The sequence below is a fragment of the Stegostoma tigrinum genome, chromosome 44 (genome assembly GCF_030684315.1).
Source record: "Stegostoma tigrinum isolate sSteTig4 chromosome 44, sSteTig4.hap1, whole genome shotgun sequence".
Classification (NCBI taxonomy): domain Eukaryota; kingdom Metazoa; phylum Chordata; class Chondrichthyes; order Orectolobiformes; family Stegostomatidae; genus Stegostoma; species Stegostoma tigrinum.
In genome coordinates, this window is record NC_081397.1 from 4,645,540 (window position 1) to 4,664,876 (window position 19,337).

Here is a 19,337-nt window from a genome sequence, read left to right on the forward strand (position 1 = left end):
CTGATTCCTTTATGCTTTGCGATGCTGCTCACATGTTAACTGCTTGCTGTAGCTCCAGAAACAAACTCATCTTGAACGCCTCTCTGTCTCTCCCTCTCACTCTCTTGCCCTCTTACACACACACACTCGATACAGAGGGAAAACAGGATGTATAAATGAATCTGATGCATTCGTCTCCAGATTTATTCTCAGTGAGGGCTTTATTGTCTCCTCCCCCACCGAGAGCTCTCCATCCCTTTGAGATGTTAATGTCAGGACAGGATCCTTGTTGAATCTCCCTCAACATTGACATGTTAATTCTAGTGCAGAAAGCTTGATCATTCCTTGTTTTCTTTGACTTTTTTAAGCTTTGTTATTGTTATCAGTGTAGTTTGAAATGTTGAACATTGATCCCACCGTTGCCTCTAAAATTCTCACCCGAAAACCCCCAACATACACAGAAGTGACCAGACTATGGGGATATTTGCTGAGGTCCTCGCTCTGAGGATTTTTATGCCGTCAGTGTGATTCCTAGATATGGCTCTCTCTCTCTTTCAGCTTCTGTCTTTGTCATTGTCCATCTCTCTTCCTGTCCTGCACTCATTGCAGCCATTTCAAGCCTGAATTTCCAACTTCCCCAGGCAAAAGACCAGGTAATCTGTCTCACTTCAGCATCAGCAATTCCTACTGTCACTGACATGACTGATATTTGATCATCTCAAATGCACCTCTCTCTCTCATTTTCTCTCCCTCTCTTTCTACTGCCCCTCTCCCTTTTTCAAGTCTCTCTCTCTCTCTCTCTCTCTCTCTCACACACTCCCAATGTCAATTTTAAATTTCTGACATTATTACCCTGAAATTATGGCAAGTCTTTAAGAGACAGTTTGACATTTTGGGTTTTAATTCCCTCTTTGGGGAGTCCTGTCTGTCAGACACTCACTGTGGATGGTTGGGGTGAACGAGTTTGTGCCAGATTCCAAGACCTTGGTTTTTTTAACCCCAGGGTGCAATCCTGTTTTAAAATGACGCCACAATCTGACAGGATCTAGTGATCCAGAGGCCCTTATAAAAAAAAAAACCAGGGTCCAACAGACAAAAATCAAACTTTGGGGGAATAAAGAGACTAAACTCATTTGGGCCCCAGGGAGTACAGCCTGTCGAATAGGCCTCAGGACTGTGTGCCCTTCTGAGAGGATGCACTTGCTCAAAGATTACTTCGTCCCAAACTCTCTGACTCTCTTCAGATCTTCTGAGTGAGGAACAATTCCCTGGGAGAATACAGACAGGACTAGAAAATCTGGAGAGAGATGGCACAACAAGGACCCAGGGATTTCCTCTCTCAGCAACACTGAAATATTAAACATGTCAGCGGGAAGTTGGGTTTTCAGACCAGACCCATTTGAAAAATTTACAAAACAAATGAGTTCTCTGATTGGAAGACTCACTGCTTGCTAAGATGGCACGGTAGCAAATGACACAGAGCAAGATCGCACATGGAACAACCAGATCATCTGATTCCTTTCTGCCCTGCAATGCTGCTTCAGTGTTAATCATTTTCCCTAATGACAGAACCCATCACTACTGCTGATTCTCAATCTCAAATATCTCTCCGTCTCTCCTCCTGTGGAAAGGGTATTCACACTCCCTCCATGGAAGAAATATTGAGCAAACTCATGGAGCTGCAGTTTTTCAGTGTTTCAATCCTAGAACAAGGAGAAGAAGAGAACAAAGACCAAATAGTAATGTAGCACAGGAACTGGTCCTTTGGCTTTTATACTTCCCCACCCACTTCCCCTTCACATTCAACCTGTGGCCCCCAGTAATTGACATCTCCACCCTGGGAAAAAACCTCAGTTTACCACAGTAGTCATGCTATTCAAAGTCTTATAAAAATCTGTTTATTTAGCCCTCAACCTCCTGCATTCCAGTGAAATCAAACCCAGTCTATCCAACCTTTCTTCATAGCTAATATACTCTACATGAGGCAACATCCTGGTAAACCCTTTCTGTACCCTCTCAAAAGCATTCAAACCCTTCTGGTAGTGTGGTGACCAGAAGTGTGTGCAATATTCCAAGTGTGGCCTAGTTAAATTTCTCTAAAGCTGCAGCATAACTTGCCCTTCGTTATACTCAATGCCCCGTCCAATGAAGGTAAGCATGCCGTATACCTTTTTTACGACCTTACCTGCCTATACTGACACCTTCAGTGATCTGTGGGCCTGCACACCCAGATCTCTGTGCATATCAATATTTTTTTTTCTTGATTCATTCACAGGACGAGGGCGTCATTAGCCCATTTATGGCCCATACTTAATTACCCAGAGGGCAGTTAAGAGTCAACCACATTGCTGTGGGTTTGGAGTCACAAGTAGGCAAGACCAGGTGAGGATGGAAATTTCCTTCCCTAAGGGACATGAGTGAACCAGATGGGTTTTTCTGACAATCGGCAATGGATTCACTGCCATCATTAGATTGTTAACTCCAGATATTTATTGAATATAAATCCCAACATCTGCCGTGGTGATCTGAGTCCCTCAGTGCTGAACCCCACTGACTGCAGCACTCCCTCAGTGAAGCATTCCCTCAGCCAGGAGTGCTGCAGTAGGGGTGCTGCGCGGAGGGAGTGCAGCACTGAGGGAATGCTGCAGTAGCGGTGCTGCGCGGAGGGAGTGCTGCAGTTAGTGAGGTTCAGCACTGACGGACTCAGCACTGATGGCGGGGTCTCAGCACTCAGGGAATGATGCACTGAGGGGTATCAGCACTGAAGGGAGTGCTGCACACAGTGTGGGGTCAGCACTGACAATGGATCAGCACAGAGGGATGTCAGCACAGATGGAGTGCTGCACTGAGCGAGCGCTGCTCTGAGGAGCGGGTCAACACTGAGGGGATTCTCCAGAAAGGGTGCTGCACTGAGGTGATGCTGCTCTCGAGGGGCTGGTGGAGCCAGCATTGTGGGGGTGGTCAACACCAAGCGAGGGCAGAACTGAGGGACGGTAAGCACTGAGATGGGAGGGCTGAGCACGAAGGGAATGCTGCACTCAATGGGGTCAGAACTGGGGGCATGTTGCACAGATTGGAGTAGCACTCAGTGGTGGGTCAGCACTGAGGGAGTGCTGTACTGTCGTGGGTCAGCTTTGGGGAGGTCAGCACAGCGGGAGTGCTGCACTGAGCGAGTGTGGCAATGAAGGAAAGCCAATTTTCAGGGAGTGCCGCACTGTCAGAGCATCAATAATAAGGGTGTGCTATGCTGTAGAAGGGTCACTAATAAAGGAATTCTGCACTGTCAGGGGGTTAATATTCAGGCAGTGCTACAGTTTCAGAAAGTTAATGTTGATGGGGGTGGGGGGGGGCAGCATAGCGTGAAGTGGCGATGGATAAGTGGTAAGTCAAGCGGCACTACTGAAGGGTCAGGACTGAGAGAAAGCTACCCTCTCAGAGGGTCAGTATTAACAAACAGCTTCACTATCAGGAGGTCAATCTACACAGTGCTCCAGCATTGAGGCTCAATATTAAGTGGCTGCTATAGTGTCAGAGGGTCAATGATGAGCATGTGTAGAAGTGTTGCAGAGGAAGTGCTGAGGGAGTGCTGCATTGTCAGTGTCATCACTGAGTGAGATCCACACTGTCAGGAGGCCAATTTTTAAGGAGTGCTGCACTGTCAGAGGGTCATTACTGAGGGAGGACTGCACTGTCAGAACTGTCAGTCATCACAGAGGACTGCACTGTCAGAGGGTGAATGTTAATGGTACGCTAGACAGAATGGGGACAGCACTGAGGGAGTGCCACACTGAGGGGAGTCATTACTGAGGGAAACTGCCATCTCAGAGGGTCAACAGTTAGAGTGTGCCAGAGGGTCAGTGCTGAGGAATTACAGCACTGAGAGACGGTCAGCACTCCCTCAGTCCTGACTCTGACGGTTTAGCTACTGCCTCAGAACTAACCATCGGGCAACAAGGTACCAACTCAGAACTGACCCTCTTTGTTTTGACACTTTACACGAGGGTCTTCCTTTCATCATGAGGACGTTCAGCACTTCCTCAGTACTACTGCTCCCTCAATTCTTATCCCATGACAATGAGGCACTGCATTAGTACAGCCCTCTGACAAAGTAGTACAGCCTCAGAACTGACCCATTGATAATGAAGCTTTCCTCAGTACTGACCCTCAGAGTCTTGCTCTAACACAGCAATGACACTCCAATCCTGTAGCACTGTCTCAATTCTGACCCCTTTACAAGGAGGCAACAGCTCTGTACTGACCCTCTGACAATTATGTACGCCCACAGAGCTGACACTCTGACAGTGCTGCAAGACCTCAGTCCTGTCCCTCTCATGGTGAGGCATTTATTCAGATCTGACCCTGTTACATTGATCTTCCTCATTGTTGACCCTGTCGTGGTGCAGAATTCACTGACACTTACCCACTCCCAGTGTGGCATACCTTTAATAATGAATGTCTGACAGTGCAGCATTCTCTCAGTATTGACCCTCTGACAGTATTTAGGAGAGTGCTGCACTGTCAGAGAGTCAGGACTGAGGATGACCTGCACTGTCAGAGGGCAAATATTAATGGAGTGCTCGGGTCAATTTTAATGGAGTTGTGCAGTGTCACAAATTCAACATTAAGAGAGTGCTGTGCTGTGAGAGGGCCAATATGAAGTAAATGCTCCACTCTCAGAGGGTCAATTTGATGGGGGCATATCTCTCTGACACTGTCTTATTGGAGGGTCAGTACTCACGTAGTGCTGCTCCGTCCGAGTGTTCGTATAAAGGGAGTGACGCACTATCAGATATTCAGGGAGTGCTGAAATGAGGGGGCATCAGCACTAAGTGGGTGAGCACTGATTGTGTGCTGCAGAGAGTGGGCTCAGCACTGAGGGAGTCCTGCACTGATGGGCGGGGGGAGTCTGCACTGAGGGAAGACAGCAATGAGAAAGTGCTGCATGGAGTAGGGTCGCACTGAGCAGGTGCTGCAGTGAGTGGGTGCTGCAGTGAGGGGGGTCAGCACTGATAGAAAGCTGTACTTTTAGGTGTTCAATATTAGTGTGTCCTGCACTGTGAAAGGGTCAATATGAAGGCAGACTGCATTATCAGAGAGGCAATGATGAGCGTATGCTGCACTGCTGAAGGGGTGTTCCATGGTCAGTGTCAATGGTAAGGGACATTCTCAGTGTCATTGCTGAGAGAATACCAGGATGTTGGAGGGTTAATACTGTGGCAGAGATACACTGTCAGAGAATCAATCATCAGAGAGTACGCACTGATGGAGGGTCAGTACTGAGGGAGTGCCTCATAATCAGAGGGTCAGTTGTCTGGCAGTGCTGGAAAAGCTCAGCAGGTCTGGCAGCATCTGTGGAAGCAAAAACAGCATTAACGTTTCCTTCCTCAGAACTGTTCTGAGGAAGTTCCCCAGGCCAAAATGTGAACTCTGTTTTTCTCTGCACAGATGCTGCTGGGCCCGCTGAGCTTTACCAGCAACTTTGTTTTTGTTACTGATTTACAGCATCCACAGTTCTTTTGGTTTTTTTTTGTCTGACAGTGCTTGTTTGTTTGTGCACCAATCTCTCAATGTGGATTGAATGAACCGTCTCACGGGACATAACCTCAGTTCATCAACCCCCACAAAATGGACCTCTCAAAGTCTGCCATATCCTTTGTAGTGATCGTCGCAGCAGCTGCACTCCCTCAGTGTGGTCCCTCTGATAGTGCAGTGCTCCTTTAATATTGACCTTCTGAAAGCACAGCACGCTCTTAATATTGGCCCTGTGACAGTGCGGCACTCCCTCAGTACTGATCCTCCAACAATGGAGCATTCCCTCAATACTGACCCCCAGTGTAGCACTCCATCAATAGTGACACTGCAGTACACCCTGAATATTACCCCCTATCAGTGTGGAACTCCCTCAGTGATGACACTCTGACAGTACATCACTCCCTCCGACAGTGTTGCACACCCTGAGCATCAACCTATTGACAGTTTCAGCGTTCCCTTAATATTGACCAACTCACAGTGCAGCACTCCCCGAATGTGAAACCCCTGAAAGTGAAGCACTCCATCAATCTTGGCTATTGACAGTACAGCCAACCTCAGTGCTGACCCTCCGACAGTGCAGCCCTCCCTCATTACTCACCCCTGATACTGTAACACGCCTTTAATAATGACGCTCTGACAGTGTCACACTCCCTTAATATCGACCCTTCAACAGTGCAGCACTCCCTCAATGACGACACTGTGACAATGCAGGATTCCCTCAGTACTGGCTCTGCACGCCCCTAAGATTGACCCTGTGACAGTGCAGCATTCCCTGAATAGTGGTCATCCAAGAGAGTGGCAATTCCTCGATGGAGACAGTCTGACAATACAGTTTTCCCTCACTACTGATCTTCTGGCAGTGCAGCATTCTGTCATCACTGACTCCTTGATAGTGCAGGAACATGCTTCTAATTGATCCCACCGCCACCCATCACCACCTGAAGGTACAGGGCAGCACTCCCTCTGTACTGACTCAACATTAATATTGATCTCCTGACGGGCGGTTCCCTTTCATATTCACCCCCTCAAAGAGAAGCTCTCTCTCATCTTTAACCTTCTGACAATGCAGCACTCCTTTATTAACCCACTACCAGTGTGGCACTGCCTTACAACTCATCTTCTGACAGTGCACAGCTCCAACAAAAAAATGCTCCTGGTGTTGCACACACTCAATATTGGCCCTCCAACAGTGCAGCACTCCCTCAATATTGGATTTCCAACAGTGCAGAGTCTAACTGGGACAAGTTATCAAGGGCTGTTCATCAGGATAACATCAGCTTTTCTGATTGCATAGTAACATAATTCTGTGAGTAATGCTGTGGAATAGACAGATGTGGCATTCCTTTCTTCGAGTCTAAAGGAAAAAGGGCAATGAACAAATCAACTGTATTCAGCTGAATGACCACAATGTTCCTTCTACAGGGAAGGGTATTGGCTAATTCACTTCATTATTCTCATGAATATTACATAACCCTGCTCTGTGGCGTGACGGTGCACGGCAGCAGCAATACTCTTATGATGTGCTGTTGTGGGGATGAAGAAAGCAAAAGGACTTGTATTTTCTGTCTTACAGTGGAGAAGATTTAAAGTTATTGAACATGGTCAAACTCTGCCAAAAATAATTGACAATTACAAGATTTAGTTAAGTGGATCATTCTTCATTACTTTAAATGGTGATGACATCATTAATGTGAAGAAACAGCACTCTGTTTTCCTGCTTTTTTTTGTAATTTCATTTGGAGGGGCAAGTGACACAAAACTGTTTAACCTAGTTGCCAAATTCACTTCCATGCTTCCCCACCGACACCACCCCGCCCCCGACCCAAAAAGAAATTTTGCAAGCCAGATGGGAAATATGGTTTCTATTCCTGAAGGTGAACATGTTGAGAATCACGTTATGATGAAGTTGGGGTTGGCAAATCGTATACTGCCATGGCACACTTATTGAAATGGAATGCTGGCTGAATGGGATCAGAATTGTCAGGTGCTTGTTTTTGTCTACGATCAACCTGATGGGCTCAAAGGTCTTTTTTCTGTCCTGTAGACACCTCCTCTGCTTATATAAAAAAAGCCGTAAACATTTTGTATGTATCCACTTGTTACCTGTAGTGTATATTGGTATACATTGTTGTTAGTCTTTGTATGTTATGTATTGATACAATGAGCATATTTGGGACTCAATCTGAATCAGTCAGCAGCTTTGTGTGTGTGTCTGCATGTGCTCAGTAGTGATTTGCTACTTGCCAGTAACACGACTTGTCACACGTGGTTGTTGAAACTAGGCAACATGATATCTTTCTTTGAGGGGGTAACAAGGTGTAGAGCTCGACGAAAAAGCAGGTCAGGCAGAGGAACAGGAAAGCTGACATTTTGGGACTGTTAGAAATGGGTGAAGAGAAAGGGACTCTGCAATAAATAGAGAGAAGTGAGGAGATGATAATGAAAGGTGGATAAGGACCAGATAGGTGGAGAGAAGATGGACAGTTCAAGGAGGCAGGGCTGGAGCCAGTAAAGGTAAGTGTAGAGAGGGAGTTTGGATGTGGATTGGTCAGTTGAGGGAAGATGGAGTGGTCAGGGAGGTAGGGATGATACTAGTTGGCCAGAAGTGTGGGTGTGGGTTGGTCAGTGAAGTGGGAGGAGCAGATTGGTCAGAGAAAAGATGGACAGGTCAAAGAGGCAGGGACCTGCTGGATGGGTTTGGGGTGGAGATATTTTGAAGCCCACATTGGGTTGCAGAGCTCTCAAGCGAAATCTGAGGTGCTGTTTGTGCAGTCTTCCGGTGGCAATGTTGTGGCACTGGAGGCAGCGTGGGATGGATATGTTGTCCAAGGAGTGGAAGGGGGTACTGAAGTGGTTCACAACTGGGAGTTGCAGTCATTTGTCAAGATACGAGCGTAGGTGTTCGACAGAGCAGTCTCCAAGCCTCTGTTTGGTTTCCCCAAAGTGGAGGGGGCCTCATCGGGAACAGCGGATACAATGCACCGCATTAGCGGACATGTAGATGAACATCTGTTTGATGTGGAAGGTTTTCTTGGGATGGGGATAAGGGGAGAGATGTTGCGGCAGGTGTTGCACTTCCTGCTGTTGCAGTGAGAAGTGGGGGTGGGGCTAGTGGGGAGTGTGGAGTGGACGAGGGAGTCAGAGACAACAATCCCTCTGGAAGGCAGATAAAGGGTGGTGAGGGGAAAAAATAAGTGTCCTTCGGAGTGGGGTGAGATTGAAGGTGGCAGAAGTGGAGGAGGTTTATGCCTTGAATGCAGAGTTTGATGGAGTGATATGTGATGACAAAAGGATATTATCTGAGTCTTTGAGAGACAATGGGAACTGCAGATGTTGGAGAATCCAAGAGAATAAAGTGTGGAGCTGGATGAACACAGCAGGCCAAGCAGCATCTCAGGAGCACAACAGCTGATGTTTCGGGCCTAGACCCTTCAGAGAGGGGGATGGGGAGAGGGTTCTGGAATAAATAGGGAGAGAGGTGGAGGCAGACTGAAGATGGAGAGAAAAGAAGATAGGTGGAGAGGAGAGTATAGGTGGGGAGGTAGGGAGGGGATAAGTCAATCCAGGCAAGATGGACAGGTCAAGGAGGTGGGATGAGGTGGTGGGTGGGAAATGGAGGTGCGGCTTGAGGTGGGACGAAGTGATGGGTGAGAGGAAGAACAGGTTCGGGAGACAGAGACAGGCTGGGCTGGTTTTGGGATGCAGTCGGGGGGAGGGGATGAGCTGGGCTGGTTTTGGGATGCAGTGTGGGGGGGGGGGGGGAGAGAGGGGATGAGCTGGGCTGGTTTGGGATGCAGTGGGGGGGCGGGGAGACTTGGAAGCTGGTACAGTCCACATTGATACCATTGGGCTGCACAGTTCCCAAATGGAATAAGAGTTGCTGTTCCTGCAACCTTCGGGTGGCATCATTGTGCCACTGCAGGAGGCCAGGACGAACATGTCGTCTAAAGAATGGGAGCGGGAGTTAAAATGGTTCACGAGTGGGAGGTGCAGTTGTTCATTGCAAACCGAGCAGAGGCGTTCTGCAAAGCGGTCCCCAAGCCACCGCTTGGTTTCCCCAATGTAGAGGGAGCCAGACCAGGTACAATGGATACAGTATACCACATTGGCAGATGTGCAGGTGACCATCTGCTCAACATGGAAAGCTATTGTGGGGCCTGGGATGGGGGTGAGGGAGGTGGTGTGGGGGCAAGTGTAGCACTTCCAGCAGTTGCAGGGGAAGGTGCCAGGTGTGGTGGGGTTGGAGGGAAGTGTGGCGTGAACAAGGGAGTCACAGAGCGAGTGATCTCTCAAGAAGGCAGAAGGGTGGGGATGGAAAAATGTCTTGGGTGGTGCGGTCGGATTGTAGATGGCAGAAGTGTCGGAGGATGATGTGTTGTATCCGGAGGTTGGTGGGGTGGTGTGAGAGAACGAGGGGGATCCTCTGGGGATGGTTGTGGTGGGGTCAGGGTGTGAGGGATGTGTTGCAGGAAACGTGGGAGACGTGGTCAAGGGCGTTCTCGACCACTGCTTTTGGGGGGGGGGGGGGGGGGGTGTGGAGAGTCCTTAAAGAACTTGGACATCTGGGATGTGCGGGAGTGGGAGCAGATGCAGCAGAGGTGGAGGAATTGGGAATAGGGGGACGGCATTCTTGCAGGAGGGTAGGTGAGGGGAGGTGTATTCTAGGTAGCTGTGGGAGTTGGTTGGCTTGAATTAGATACCAGTTTCCAGGTGGTTGCCAGAAATGGAAACAGAGGTCCAGGAAGGAGAGAGATGTATCAGGTGAACTTAAAGTTGGGGTGGAAGGTGTTAGTAAAGTCAATGAACTGTTTGAGCTCCTTGTGGGAGCACAAGGCAGCATTGATACAGTCAGTCATTGATATAATGGAGGAAGCGGGGTGGGGTGGGGCCAGTGTAGCTGTAAAAGATGGGCTGGTCCACGTATCCTACAAAGAGACAGGAATAGCTTGGGTCCATGCGGGTGCCCGTGGCCACCCCCTTTGACTGTAGGGAGTGGGAGAAGTTGAAGGAGATGTGGGTGGTGTCACAGACAGGTGGGAGTTCCTGCATCTGGGTGGGTGGGCGGGGGGAATGATGGTGTAGGCAAGGGAGTTGAGATAATTGGAGATAAGTTTGTTGGGGCGGGGTCATGCAGAGGCAATGGGTCAACAGGGGCAGTCGGGTTTGTGGATTTTGCAATGAAGCAAAAACAGTTAACATGGTGTTGGGGAAAGATGAGGTTGGAGGCTGTTGGCAGGAGGTTACCTGAGCGGTTGAGGTTGTGGATGGTCTGGGGGATGATGTTTTGGTGATCAGGGCAGGGTCATGATCAAGGGGGTGGTAGGAGGAGTCTCTCTCTGTCCAGTTTGAGGCAAAGTACATTTCCTAAATGTAAATTGGATTCAGTTCCTGTTTGAGTACTTTCAACAAAGAGTCACCCGTTAACATTTCAAAGATGTGAATGTTGATGGACTATGAACGATGTTAATTGGAACGAGCGGGATGTCAATTGGCAATGGAAACATTACAAAGAGAAACTTGCCTTTTCTCAGTTGGGACTGGGTGGTTGTTTCCTCGGTCAAGTCTCCGGAAATTGAGCTCAAAGTAAGTCTGATTCAATCCGCTCTGAAAGATATTCTCCATTCTGATCACAGGAACGTGCCTGCTGTTAGTTGGAAGCAACTGCGCACACTCGGCTTTGTACCAAGGAAATATTGCATCAACTGGTTTCTTCAAGTAGTTTGCCTGGAGGAAGACAGAAGAGATATCTCTCGTAAATCAACATCAGCCAAATTTGACAATATCAAACAGATTAACATATTCAGGTACCTGTTATTAGGATGTTTCTTTTCTTGAACTTCACCTCCCAAAGCAGCAGAACTCCAAAAGCTTATGATTTTTAAATAAGCCTGTTGGACCACAACATTGTGTCATGAGAGTTGTGTCTTTTCTTTAAAAGGCATCAATTTAAACACAAGTCTGACTCAATTCTTACATCGAGCTGCTCCTTGTCTGAGTTTTTTTTTAAATATGAAATTCGATGCCAACTGAGCGAGATTCAGAAACTGAAAAGTAATTGCACAGCTCCATCTAAGGTGCTACCTGAAGAGGGTGCACTGGTGACACAGCTCATGTAACCAGATCCCAACACACTGACTGTTGAAGAGAACAACAGCCACTATTTCAAATGTTGTTTTTACCCCGAGACGTATGATCTGTTAACTCCAATCTGCGTCCTTGAAGGGTATTCGCCGCCCCACCCCCCCACCTGGCTCCCGGCAACTCGCAACTAACAGCATGAAACAGCTGCCAAACAGTGAATTGTCAGTGTTTACAAGTCTAAAAGCTACAAGGCTGACCCCCAGCAGCTTCTTGCCGCTGTGTCTCCCTCAGCACGCCCACACACAGACCGAGAAAGGCCTCTCTCTCCCCGCCCCGAGGCCGCTCTCTCTCCAAGTTCCGGGACCAGTTCCTGCCCCGCTCGGCCTCTTACCAACAGCCCCCGGTTCTCCCTGAACTGAGCCCGAATCAATGCCGGTCTCGGAGCCCCCCTCTGTGTCCCATACTCACATCTCGATGCGCTGCCGGAAGGAGCCTGCTGCTCCCTCGCTTCCCTGGGCGCTGGTCTCTCCATTGCGGCCTGTTTCAAACAAACCTCTTCCACTCACTGAGTAAATGCCCCTCAATGGCAGCGCAGGGGGAGGGCCTCACGCATGCGCTCCTCTGGTCATCAAAAAGCAACATTGGGGACGGGGCCAGTCCCACGCAGGCGCTGTTAACCCCATTTTTTTTCAACCGAGTTTGCAGGCAGCGCGGACAGGACACGGGCTCATTGCCTGATCTGTATAGACCAGTCAGGAGGGAAGCGCGGGGTTTAATACAGCCCAGGCAAACCGATCAACCGGCCGGGTAACCGTGGTTAATCAATCTTATCAAACCCGCCGATTTAAACAACTTCAAAGCGATTAATTACAGAATCCCATTTTTTTCGGGGCATGTTTAGTTTGTAATTGCAATTGCTGCCTGAAATGTATTTCGCAGGCAAATGGAAGGAATAACCGTTAAAACATCGCCAGAGATCGTAGCATCAAAATTAGATAAAATATCATTCCTGGAAGGGTTATACTGCAATATGCAACATTAGTGTCTGGGCAGAATCACAAGCCGTGGGAGGAAATAACCAGATGCAGTTCCAGTGACCCTCCCCACATGATACCATCCTCATTTTCAGTCTCCGCTCTCGGAAATGTGATATTTGAGTTAATAGAATCAATTCAAGTTTATGCTCTGTCTGCACTCGGAACCGGGATAGGGATAATTTGACTTATAGACGGAGCTGCGGATGCTGGACAATTTGACATAACAAGGTGTAGAGTCGGATGGACAGAGCGAGCCGAGCAGCATCAGGGGAGCAGGAAGAAGGATCTAGGTCCGAAACGTCAGCTTTCCTGCTCCTCTGATGCTGCTTGGCCTGTTATGTCCAGCCAGCTCTCCACCTTGTTCTCTCAGGGATCATTTGATCCGGGCTCAGCTCTTTCCTGGAGAGATGTGGGTGGCTCTGAGAAGAGCCTTTGGGTTCAGGTGGTGACACGTTACACCGACTGCTTCATTTCTTTGCTGCTTTCTTGGTCACTTTCGCTTTGGCCTTCGCCTTCGTTCTCACCGATTTCGGGGCCGGTTTTGAGGCCTTGGGGCTCTTGGTCTTTTTCACCTTCTTCACGGGAGTCTTTTTCTGAGGCGCTGCTTTCTTCGCCGCTTTCTTTGGCGTTGCTGCCTTCTTGCCGGCCGCTTTCTTTCCTGTTGCTTTCTTGGCTGGGGATTTCTTCGCTGCCACCTTCTTGGCCGTTGTTTTCTTCACGGCTGCTTTCTTGGCGGCTGCTGCGGGTCTCGCCTTCTTTCCCACTTTTGCCTTGACCTGATTCTTTGGGAGTTTGAAGGAGCCGGAGATGCCCTGGCCCTTCAGCAGAACCAGGAAGCCTTTCGCCAGGCACCTCTTGGTAGCCATCCTGATCTGTGCATTCTGCTTCTCCACATTGACCCCGCTTCTCTGCAGCGCCTTCTTTATAGCGGCCAGAGACGTCCCCTTCCGATCGCTGTTCTCCCCGACAATCTTCACAATCCGCTCGCCCAAACCGGGACCGGCTGGTTTTTTCCTGGGGGCCGCCGCCTTCTTCTTCTTGGGAGTCTTGGGTTTAGTGCTGGCGGAGGCTGGAGGAGCCGTTTCGGCGGCTGCAGTGTCGCTCATTTCCGGAACTCTGCGCTGAATCTCTCTCTATCAGACTGAGCTGGGTCAGCAATGAAGCTGCTGGTGGCGGCACTGAGCAACTTAAAGGCAGCGAGCGGACGGCGCGGAGACAACCTGCCCTCAGCTCCCTGCTCCTGCTGCCTCTCTGTGTTTCTCTCTCGACAGAAACTCTCCAAGTCCTCTGCAAATCCGCATCTCCAGAGAGCCAGGCTCGATCGTTCCTGACCATGACACGGGAAGGTTCGCGGCCAAAAAGTTTTCACTCGAATTGACGGCTCCGTTGTCGAGTTACACGCATTTTGCTGTTGCACTGATCGCGCTCTCTGAGCTGAGCGCTGGCATTATCCTCACTTTTGGGCTGAAATCTTGAAATCAACAAATACACAGCCTTGAATTCTAGCTTTCGGGTTTAGTGGGGGAGCAGGTGGATAATTGGAATTGAAAATATTTTCGATCTGCACAAGAGAGATTCGGAAATATCATGATATGAGCGGACAGACAAACACAGTGACGTTAGACTAACCCGCCCGCCCGTCTCCCAAAGTCTCTCTGATTCATTATTCACATTCACACAGTCACAGGCCAGAAATATCGCCAGATGTAAATGTGGAAGGATATAATTTGTTTTCCTTTCAGCTTTTGCTCGGATATCAGGGAGTTGTTGGAGATTTTCCCCTCAGTAACTCTTAAACTTTCTGAGGCCGGTTTGCCGGAGATTCGCTCTTCTCCACATTCAGCTGCAAAAGCCAATCATCTGGTTTGAAGTTATATTGATCACCCAGATCAGTTTTTATTTAATTTTCATTCCGGTGACAATACTCAACATCGGTTCTGGGAGTAATCAGACATAGAAACACATATAATGGCAACTTGGCCTGACCAATCGGCCCTTCAAACCACTCCTCCAACTCATGAAAATGGCAGGTCATCTAACTCAATAGCCTGTGTCCGTTCTTCTCTCATATGGAGTCGTTCAGCAAGGATGCATAACCTTCAGTCCAACCATAACATGCCGAATATCATGCCAAACTGAACTAGTTCCACCTGCCTGTCCCTTACCTGTTTCCTTTCAAACCTGTCATATTTACCTACTTATCCAAACGCCGTTTCAAGGCTGTATTTGTAGACACATGGGCCGTTTCCTCAGGAAGTTCATTCCACTTGCAGCCGGCATTGTGACAATAAAACCCTCGTGTCTTTTGTTTTAATATCTCTCCTGTCACTGTAAAAATGTTCATGCCGCTCCTCAATTACCCCCATCCCAGGCAAAAGACAACTGCCATTAACTCTGTCTCACCCCCTCATTATTTTATGAACTTCTATAAGCTGACTTTCAACATGCTACACTCGAGTGAAAAATAAACTCCCAGCCTTTCCATCCTCCCTTTATAACTCGAAAACTACATACTCGGCAATTACTGGTGAGCCTCTTTTGAACCGTCTCCACCTTAACACTGTCCTTCCTCTAACTGGCCAACTGGCCTCACCCAATGCCCTGTGTAACGTCAATGTGATTGTCACCTCCTATACTCAAAGGACTCAGCAGTGAAGGAAAGCGTGCCAAACACCTTCTTCGCCTTCCTGTTGAGGTGTGATGCAGACTGAAAAGAATTCTCGGCCCTTCTGTTCTACAACACTACCCATTAATTGTACAAGGCCTACACTTGTATGTTGCACCAAAATGCAAAACCTCACAGTTATCCAGTTGAGCGCCATTTTGCAGCCCAACCGATTGGATCAGGATCCCTTTGCAATCTCAGAAAACCTTCTCCACTCACTGTGCTACTAACTTTGCCAGCATTCACAAACGTGCTTACCATGCCTTCTATATTCTGAATCCAATCATTTTTATAAATGGCAAACAAAAACAGAGCCAGTACCAATCCCTGTGGAAACCACTGGTGACAGGCCCCCAGGGTTAAAAACAAACAGACCTCCACCTCACTCTCTCTCTATTGCCATTAAGCCAATTATACCTAGATTCCCTTTATTCACAATTGCTACACCCTATAACATTTTGAAATCATATATAGTGTGTTGGATGTAGCTGATTTCTGCAGTAGAGAATTCCAGAGGCATACCGTTCTCTGTATGAAGAAATCTCTCACTTTCTCAGCCCTAAATGCCCTATCCCATCTCTGAAAAATGTCATTCACACCTTCAGGAATATTTTTCCAGCATTTACATTGTTTATGTCTGCCAGTTTCTTACAGATTTCGAAGAAAATCCCTCATTATTCAGAATCTAAGTACGTAAGTTCACAAACAATTCAATCTCTCCTTCCATCCCAGCAATCTGCCCACTAATGCTACCTTTATAGTAACACCATCCTTCCACAGGTAAGGAGGCCACACCTGCTGTCAGTATTCTCGATGTTGTCTCACAGATGCTCTGTTAAATTGTTACAATTTCTACTTTTCTCCTGTACTCTAATTCTCTCTCCATGAAGGAAAACATACGTGTTGCCTTTCTCACTGCCTTCTACACCGACATGCTTAATTTCAGTGATTGATTTGTGAGGGCACCCTGGTCTCATTGCAAATTCCACTGTGTTCATTTATCGACGTCCAGAAAATAAAGTGCCTTCCTTTTATTTTGCAACCAATGTGTATAACCTTACATTTATGCACATTACACAGTGCCTTCCTGGGTGAAATTGAGGACACAGTAATGAGAAGGGGAGTTGAACTGGTCGCGACTGGGAGGTGCAGTTGTTTACTGCGAGCGTCGATGTTCTGCAAAGCAGTTCCCAAGCCTTCGCTTGGTTTCCCCAATGTACAGAAAGCCACACCGTGTACAGTGGATGCAGTACACCACATTGGCGGACATGCAGGTGAACATCTGCTTGATGTGGAAAGTCAACTTGGGGCCTGGGATGGGAGTGAAGGAGGAGGTGTGGGGGCAAGTGTAGCTTGTGTAGCAAGTGTAGCAAGTGCAACCACTTCCTGTGGTTGCAGGGCGTGGTAGGATTGGACAAGCAAGTCATGGAGAGAGTGGTCTCTCCAGAAGGCATGCAAGGTTAGGGTGGGAAAAATGTCTTTGGTGACTGAGTCGGATTGTAGATGGCAGAAGTGTCGCATTGTATTGGAGGTTGGTGGGGTGGTAATGAACATACAACAATACAGCGTAGAACAGGCCCTTCGGCCCTCAATATTGCTCCGAACTGCAAACTAATCTAAACCCCTCCCCCTACACTATCCCATCATTATTCATATGCTTATCCAAGGACTGTTTAAATGCCCCTAATGTGGCTGAGTTAACTACATTGGCAGGCATGGTGTTCTATGGCCTTACCACTCTCTGAGTAAAGAGCCTGCCTCTGACATCTGTCTTAAATCTATCACTCTTCAATTTGTAGCTATGCCCCCTTGTACAAACTGAAGTCATCATCCTCGGAAAAAGACTCTCACTATCTAACCCACTGATCATCTTGTATGTCTCTATTAAATCACCTCTTAGCCTCCTTCTCTCCAATGAGAACTGACCCAAGTCCCTCAGCCTTTCTTCATAGGGCCTGCGCTCCAGACCAGGCATCATCCTGGTAAATCTCCTTTTCACCTTTTCCAATGCTTCCACATCCTTCCTGTAATCGGGGGGACCAGAACTGCATGCAATATTCCAAATGAGGCCGCACGAGCGTTTTGTAAAATTGCATCATGTCATCACAGCTCCGGAACTCAATCCCTCTACCAATAAAACCTATCACACCATAAGCTTTCTTAACAGCACTATCAACCTGGGTGGCAACTTGCATGGATCTATGTACATGGACAACATGATCCAAAGCACATTCGCACTACCAAGAATCTTTCCATTGATCCAGTATTCCACCTTCCTATTATTCCTCCCAAAGTGAATCACCTCACATTTATCCATATTAAACTCCATTTGCCAACTTTGGGCCCAATTCTGCAGTTTATCCAAGTCTCCCTGCAACCTGCAACATTCTTCCACACTCTCCACCACTCCACCGACTTCAGAGTCATCTGCAAACTTACCACCCATCCACCAATGACTGCATCCAAGTCATTAATAAAAATGACAAACAGCAGTGGTCCCAAAACAGATCCTTGAGGCGCAACACTAATGACCGGATTCCAGGCTGAATGTTTTCCATCAACCACAACTTGTTGCCTTCTTACAGAAAGCCAGAGGACTTTGGGATTCGCTTGGGGCAATTATTGCGACGGCGTGGTGTGAGGGATGAGGTACGGAAAATGAGGGAGACACGGTCGACGGTGTTCTCGATCGCTGCGGGGGTGATGTTGCGGCCCTTGAAGAACGAGGACATCTGGGATGTGCAGGAGTGGATTGCCTCATCCTGGGAACAGATGCGGCAGAGGCAAAGGAATTGGGAATAGGGGATGGAATTTTTGCAGGAAGGTGGGTGGAAGGAGGTGTATACCTGGTAGCTGTGTGAGTCGGTGGGCTTGAAATGGACATCGGTTATAGGTGGTCGCCTGAGATGGAGACAGAAAGGTCCAGGAAGGTAAGGGATGTGTTGGAGATGGTCCAGGTGAACTTGAGGTTGGGATGGAAGATGTTGGTGAAATGGATGGACTGTTTGAGCTCCTCTTGGGAGCATGAGGCAGCGCCGATACATTCATCAATGTGACGGAAGAAGAGGTGGGGTTTGGGGCCAGTGTCGGTGCGGAAGAGGGACTGTTCCACAGAAGCCACAAAGAGGCAGGCATAGCTTGGGCATATTCCTCAGGCGACATGACCATCCTGGGCATCTTACAGTGCCATAATGATGCCACCGGTAGGTTGCATGAACATCAATTCATATTCCGCTGCGGAACCCTGCAGCCCAATAGCATCAATGTGGATTTTACCAGCTTCAAAATCTCCGCTCGCCCCACTGCATCTAAAAACAAGCCCAGCTCGTACCAGCCTGCCTAACCTGTTCTTCCTCTCACCTGTCCCCTCCTCCCACCTCAAGCTGCACCTCCGTTTCGGACCTGCTAACCTCGTCCCGCCCACTTGACCTGTCCGTCCTCCCCGGACTGACCTATCCCTTCCCTACCTCCCAGCCCATACTCTCCTCTGCACCTATCTTCTCCTCTGTCCACCTTCGGTCCGCCTCCCCCTCTCTCCGTATTTATTTCAAAATCCTCTCCCCCTCCCCTTTTCTGTTGAAACGCCTCGGCCCGAAACGCCAGCTTTTTGTGTTCCTAAGATGCTGCTTGGCCTGCTGTGCCCATTCAGCCCCACACTTTGTTATCATAAGATTAGGCGTGATGTTTTGAATTAGGGAGCACATCTAACGGGCCGAATGGCCGTTGGCTACTCCACTTGCCCACCAGATTGTGAGAGCCGGAGGGAGGGAGTTATTAACATGGTCCGGGAAACGATCGAAACTCATCGTTCAGCTTCTGTTTCAAGGTCTTTTTTTTTGCGAATTTGTATTGAATCGTGGGAAAGAAAAGTCATTACATACAAACGGTCTCTGCTCTTTCCCCCACAGCCCCCAGTTGCTTTGCTGAAACTGGGTGGAAAGTGAATTGGGGAAATGATCAATTGATCACTGTTTCTGGGAATTACTTGGAAAAGTAGCGCATGCGCGATATTCCCCCCGAAAAAGAGGTGCATTTGGCTGTTG

At 48.3% G+C, this 19,337-nt stretch overlaps 2 protein-coding genes across 2 annotated transcripts in view; both read right to left on the minus strand.

Moving 5' to 3' along the window:
• Positions 1 to 1,253: 1,253 nt before the first annotated feature.
• The window catches only part of LOC132207092 (uncharacterized), a 180,613-nt gene continuing 162,529 nt past the window's right edge, over positions 1,254 to 19,337 (minus strand). Inside the window, exon 3 of the transcript XR_009443326.1 lies at positions 1,254 to 1,682. The gene's annotated coding sequence lies outside the window, so the exon portion shown is untranslated. The remainder of the gene's footprint in view (positions 1,683 to 19,337) is intronic.
• Positions 12,980 to 13,735, minus strand: LOC132207093 (histone H1-like). The gene has a single exon (XM_059642260.1). It carries the CDS (start codon positions 13,733 to 13,735, stop codon positions 13,097 to 13,099), a length of 639 nt encoding a protein of 212 aa, XP_059498243.1. The 3' UTR covers positions 12,980 to 13,096.